The 5,634-nt window shown below is 63.6% G+C and overlaps 2 protein-coding genes across 2 annotated transcripts in view; both read left to right on the forward strand.

The window, feature by feature from the left end:
• The window catches only part of LCK (LCK proto-oncogene, Src family tyrosine kinase), a 12,662-nt gene extending 7,606 nt beyond the window's left edge, over window positions 1-5,056 (forward strand). The window contains exons 8-13 of the mRNA XM_041417517.1: window positions 215-367; window positions 1,256-1,435; window positions 2,420-2,496; window positions 2,597-2,750; window positions 3,044-3,175; window positions 4,337-5,056. Of these exons, the coding sequence (XP_041273451.1) occupies window positions 215-367; window positions 1,256-1,435; window positions 2,420-2,496; window positions 2,597-2,750; window positions 3,044-3,175; window positions 4,337-4,539 (899 nt within the window). The 3' untranslated portion in view covers window positions 4,540-5,056. The remainder of the gene's footprint in view (window positions 1-214; window positions 368-1,255; window positions 1,436-2,419; window positions 2,497-2,596; window positions 2,751-3,043; window positions 3,176-4,336) is intronic.
• Window positions 5,057-5,443: 387 nt separating this feature from the next.
• Window positions 5,444-5,634, forward strand: part of HDAC1 (histone deacetylase 1) — a 14,651-nt gene continuing 14,460 nt past the window's right edge. The window contains exon 1 of the mRNA XM_041417658.1: window positions 5,444-5,562. Within this exon, the coding sequence (XP_041273592.1) occupies window positions 5,514-5,562 (49 nt within the window). The 5' untranslated portion in view covers window positions 5,444-5,513. The remainder of the gene's footprint in view (window positions 5,563-5,634) is intronic.

Raw genomic sequence — 5,634 nt, forward strand, 5'->3', positions numbered from 1 at the left:
ATGGGATGGGATGGGATGGGATGGGATGGGATGGGATGGCATGGCATGGGATGGCATGGGATGGGATAGGGATGGGGTGGGATGGGATGGCATGGCATGGCATGGCATGGCATGGGATGGGGTGGGGTGGGGTGGGATGAGCAGGACCCGCTGCTCCCAGCGGCCCAGCCCAGCCCTGGCCGCGCTGGCCCAGCTCTGCCTCCCTGTGGCCCAGGCAGCTCCGACGGGCTCTGCTGCCGCCTGGGCAAGCCCTGCCGGACGCAGAAGCCGCAGAAGCCGTGGTGGCAGGACGAGTGGGAGGTGCCGCGGGAGTCGCTGAAGCTGGTGGAGAAGCTGGGAGCGGGGCAGTTCGGAGAGGTCTGGATGGGTGAGTCGGGGTGAAACTGGGGCACCAGAGTGAGCAGCGGGATCCTCCAGCCGGGATCTCACACGGAGCAGCAGCACAGCCCACGGTGTGGGACTGCGGCTTTGAGGGTCCTGGAAGAAGGCAGAACCCAGCCCAAACTTCCCTTTTCTCCCACCCCTGCATCCCTGCTCTGCTGGTGGAGTCGGGGGGATGTGTGGGGTCGTGGAGCTGCTGGCTTTGTCCCCACCTGGGAGTGTCCCTTGTGGCTGGAATGCCGGAGCAGCTGTGGGGGCTTGGAGGGAGATCCAGCCACAAAACCCCTCCTGCTCCCGGAGTGCTGCGGTGGGGAAGCCACCGGGGCTGCCCTGCTCCCCTCCATCCCTCCCTGCTCCCCTCCATCCCTCCCCGTTTCCCTTTATCCCTTCCCTCCATCCTTTCTGTCTGTCCCAGCCCACTTCTCTCCATCCTTTCTCTCCATCTTTTCCTCCCATCCCTCCCCGTTCCCCTCCATCCTGCCCCACAGCCCTCTGGAGGGTCTCAGCTTCCACTCCCACAGCTTCTGCCTGTCCCACCAAGCCCCCCCAGTGCTCCCAGCACTCCTCCAGCCTCCCCTCGCACCCCAAACCCCGCTCCTCACCCCCTGCTCTCCCCCTGAACACCACACACAGAACCATCAGTGCCTGACCCCTGCACCACCGAGCTAGGATCACCCCAAAACCCCTCCAGCCCCACCACAACGGCGTTTTGGGCCCTGAAACTCCATCTCCAGCCAACCTTTACACCTCCCACCCAACTTTTGTAACTTCCAACACCTCCTCCTCAGCTGGGGGTGCTCCGTGGAGCCACCCTCCCTGGCTGCCACCGCTGCCCGGTGTCCAGATCCCGTTTTTCCCCGTTTTTTCTCCCAAGGCTTCTACAACGGGCACACGAAGGTGGCAGTGAAGAGCCTGAAGGCTGGCAGCATGTCCCCCAGTGCCTTCCTGGCCGAGGCCAACCTGATGAAGCAGCTGCAGCACCCGCGGCTGGTGCGGCTCTACGCCGTGGTCACCAAGGAGCCCATCTACATCATCACCGAGTTCATGGAGAAGGGTGAGGAGCCCCGGGGGCTCCAGGTGCTGCCCCAGCCTCAGGGCTGTGGCCACAGAGTTTTAAGGATGGAAAAGGTCTTTGGGATGAAGTTCAAGCTGTGAAAAATCCCTACCTAAACAGGCAGAGAGCTGGGTCATGGGCATTGTGCTGGCAAGGGTGGCCGAGCCTGGCGTGGTCCCTGTGGCTCAAATTGGGTCATGGGCATTGTCCTGGCAAGAGTGGCTGAACCTGGGGTGATCCCTGCCACCCAAAGTGGGTTCTGGGCATTGTCCTGGCAAGGGTGACCAAGCCTAGGCTGGTCCCCAAAACCTGGGGTGACCCTAAATGAGTCCTGGGCATTGTCCTGGCAGGGGTCACCAATCTTAGGGGGGGGTCTCTGCCACCCAAACTGGGTCCTGGGTGTTGTCTTGGCAAGGGTAACAGAGCCTGGGATGGTCCCTGCAAGGTGGGGGTGGCACAAATTGGGTGCCACAAGGATTGTCCTGGCAGGAGTGACCAAGGCCAGGGTGGTCTCTGTGACATTGGGGTGACCCCAGTTGAGTCCTGGGCATTGTCCTGGCAAGGGTGGCCAATCCTGGGGTGTTCCCTGCCACCCAAACTGAGTCTTGTGCATTGTCCTGGTAGGAATGACCAACCCTAGGCTGGTCTCTAAAACCTGGGGTGACCCAGGCTGTGTCCTGGGCATTTTCCTGGCAGGGGCAGAGCTCTGTGCAGGTCATTCCTTAAACTCCTCCAGGTGACTGCAGCACCTCCCAGTGCAGGCTCCAAAACCACTCAAAATGAAAGATTGGCAATGTGGAAATTTGTTAATTTTAGAGATTCCTTTGCCTCCACCCTGGGGAAGCTTTGCCTTTGTTCTCCTCCCACCTCCAGCTTGGGCAAAAAGGATTTTTATGTTCTCCTGACCACATTCCCAGAGCTTTTTGGGGGGGGACAGTGCCCTTGTGACCCCCCAGGAGTTGAGAACTGCTCCTTTCATCTCAGGCAGCCTCGTGGACTTCCTCAAGACCTCGGAAGGAGTCAAGCTCAGCATCAACAAACTCCTGGACATGGCAGCACAGGTGAGGGGGGAGCAGAGAGATGGGGATGGAGCTGGGAGAGCTCTGCAGGGCTGGAGCCGTTAATTAACAACTGCAATTCATTAATAATTACGAATCCCAGATCGCTGAAGGCATGGCTTTCATCGAGGCCAAGAATTACATCCACAGGGACCTGAGGGCCGCCAACATCCTGGTCTCGGACACTTTGTGCTGCAAAATCGCCGATTTTGGGCTGGCCCGGCTCATCGAGGACAACGAGTACACGGCTCGGGAGGGTGAGCCCCGCCCAGCCCGGGGGTCACCGGGCTTGGGGACATCGGGAGAGGGTCCCGCAGCCAGCCCGGCTCTCCGGGGAGCTGCAGGGGAGGGATGCAAGGATGGTTCTTTTTTTTTCCTTTTCCATCTCGCCGCAGCTGGAGCGGGGTGGCTTTGGGTGCTACCGCAGGCTCAGGGGGCTCAGCCACCAAAGCCAGCCGGTGGCCAGGCAGCGACAGAGCCCGGCTTGGGGACTGTCACACGGGATTAAAGCGTGATTCCAGCTCAGCCTGGTCGCTTCATCCCCTCCCAGGAGCCAAATTCCCGATTAAGTGGACGGCGCCCGAGGCCATCAACTACGGCACGTTCACCATCAAGTCGGACGTGTGGTCCTTCGGCATCCTGCTCACCGAGATCGTCACCTACGGCCGGATCCCGTATCCAGGTCGGGATTTTGGGGCAGCTGCGGGGCTGGCCCGCCCTCGGTGTGTGTGTGTCTGTGTGTCCGTGTGTGTCTGTGTGTGTGTGTGCATGCAGAGCCGCACGCACGCCGCTGCCAGCCTGGCTCCCTGCCCGCCCGGCAGCACCGGAGACACGCGGGGAGGGGTTCGGGGGGGTGGAAAGGGATGGAAAGGGGTGGGTGGTCCCCCCTATCCGGGGTTTGGGAGGGTGGGGTGGTACCTGTGACCCAAAGTGGGTTCTGGGTGGGGTGTCCAATCTGAGGGGGGGCCCTGCCACCTAAAACTGAGTCCTGGGCATGGTCCTGGCAAGGGTGACCAAGCCTGAGGTGGTCCCTAAAACCTGGGGTGACCCTAAATGAGTCCTGGGCATTGTCCTGGCAAGGGTGACCAATCTTAGGGGGGGTCCCTGCGACCCAAACTGGGTCCTGGGTGTTGTCCTGGCAGGGGTGGCCAAGCCTGGGGTGGTCCCTGCCACCCAAACTGGGTCCTGGGTGTTGTCCTGGCAGGGGTAACCAAGCCTGGGGTGGTCCCTGCAAGGTGGGGGTGGCACCAGTTGGGTGCCACAAGGATTGTCCTGGTAGGAGTGACCAAGCCCAGGGTGGTCTCTGTGACATTGGGGTGACCCCAGTTGAGTCCTGGGTGTTGTTCTGGCAGGGATGACCAACCCTGGGGTGGTCCCTGTGACCCAAACTGGGTCCTGGCAGGATGACCACCCCCAAGGTGGTCCCTGTGCCCCAAACTGGGTCCTGGCAGGGATGACCAACCCCAGGGTGGTCTCTGTGACATTGGGGTGACCCCAGTTGAGTCCTGGGTGTTGTCCTGGCAGGGATGACCAACCCCAGGGTGGTCTCTGTGACCCAAACTGGGTCCTGGCAGGGATGACCACCCCCAAGGTGGTCTCTGTGACCAAAACTGGGTCCTGGTAGGGATGACCACCCCCAAGGTGGTCTCTGTGACCCAAACTGGGTCCTGACAGGATGACCAACCCCGGGGTGGTCCCTGTGACCCAAACTGGGTCCTGGCAGGGATGACCAACCCAGGGGTGGTCCCTGTGACCCAAACTGGGTCCTGGCAGGGATGACCACCCCCAGGCCCACCACGGGGGTGACCCACCCTGATCCCCACACACACTGCCCTCCCTCCAGGCATGACGAACCCCGAGGTGATCCAGAACCTGGAGCGTGGCTACCGCATGCCGCAGCCCGAGCAGTGCCCGGGGGAGCTCTACGAGCTGATGAGGCAGTGCTGGAAGGAGAGCCCCGAGGAGCGCCCCACCTTCGACTTCCTCAGGAGCGTCCTCGAGGATTTCTTCACCGCCACCGAGGGCCAGTACCAGCAGCAGCCCTGAGGGCTCGGGGTGCTGGGGGTCCCCACACGCCCCACCTTTGGCTTCCTCAGGAGCGTGCTAGAGGATTTTTTCAGCGCCACCGAGGGCCAGTTCCAGCGGCAGCCCTGAGGGCTCGGGGTGCTGGGCGTCCCCACAGACTCCATGGCCGCCGCTCTGTGAGGATTTGAAGCGCTCCAGAGTTCGGGGAGCAGCAGCTTTGACTCCTTCAGGAGGGGCTGGAAGGCCGGAGCAGACCCCCAAACGCTGAAGGGGTGGCACAGGGTGCCCAGAGGGTGCCCAGGCTGCTGTCCCTGCCCTTCCCAGGGGGAACATCCAGGCTCCAGCCCCTCAGGGCTCGCCTCACCCCGCTCCGCCCGTGCCCCCTTCACCCGCCCGGGGATGGCTGCAGCCCCCTCAGCAGCGCTTGGGGGGCACCCCTTGGCTGTGGGACGACGCTCCTTCTCCCCTCAGGGCGTTTGCAGGACCCGCCCCGCAATCATTTTGGGGAAATAAAGGCATTTTCAGCGCCGGGGGCCTCGCAGGGCCGGGTTGCCATGGGGTGGGGTACGCGGGGTGATGCTCACGGCGCACGGACCCCAGTTGGGGGCACATGGACCCCACTCGCACCAACCCACCCTGGGGAGCCCCTGGGACCCCCGGGACCCCCCTGAACCCCCCCCAGCCCTGGGAGCCCCCACATGGGCCAGCCCTGCCCTGGGGTCCCCCCTCCCCCTCTACTCTCTTGCCCCCCCATAGCGATGGTACAGCCTTCCCCCCCGTCCCCCGCCGCAGTGGTACAGCCCAAGCGCCCCCGGCGCTCAGCCTAACTTGCTAGGTGCCGCTGCGGCTTGCGATTGGTCAGCAGGCGGGAGGGGGCGGAACGAAGATATGCGATTGGGCAAAACGGCGCGGGAGGCGGGGCCGCGGGCCCGGGGCGGGCAGGGTTGGTTGCGCGGCGCGGCGGCGGGTCGGGCGCTGTGAGGGGAGGCAGGAAAATGGCGCTGACGCAGGGCACGAAGCGCAAAGTCTGCTACTACTACGATGGTGAGGGGCTGCGGGCACCCGCCGGACACGCCGGGCCGCGGGGGAGCCGTCCCGGGGCGGGGGGGGGTGGTG

Source organism: Onychostruthus taczanowskii, unplaced genomic scaffold (assembly GCF_017590055.1).
Source record: "Onychostruthus taczanowskii isolate IOZ18803 unplaced genomic scaffold, ASM1759005v1 scaffold56, whole genome shotgun sequence".
Classification (NCBI taxonomy): domain Eukaryota; kingdom Metazoa; phylum Chordata; class Aves; order Passeriformes; family Passeridae; genus Onychostruthus; species Onychostruthus taczanowskii.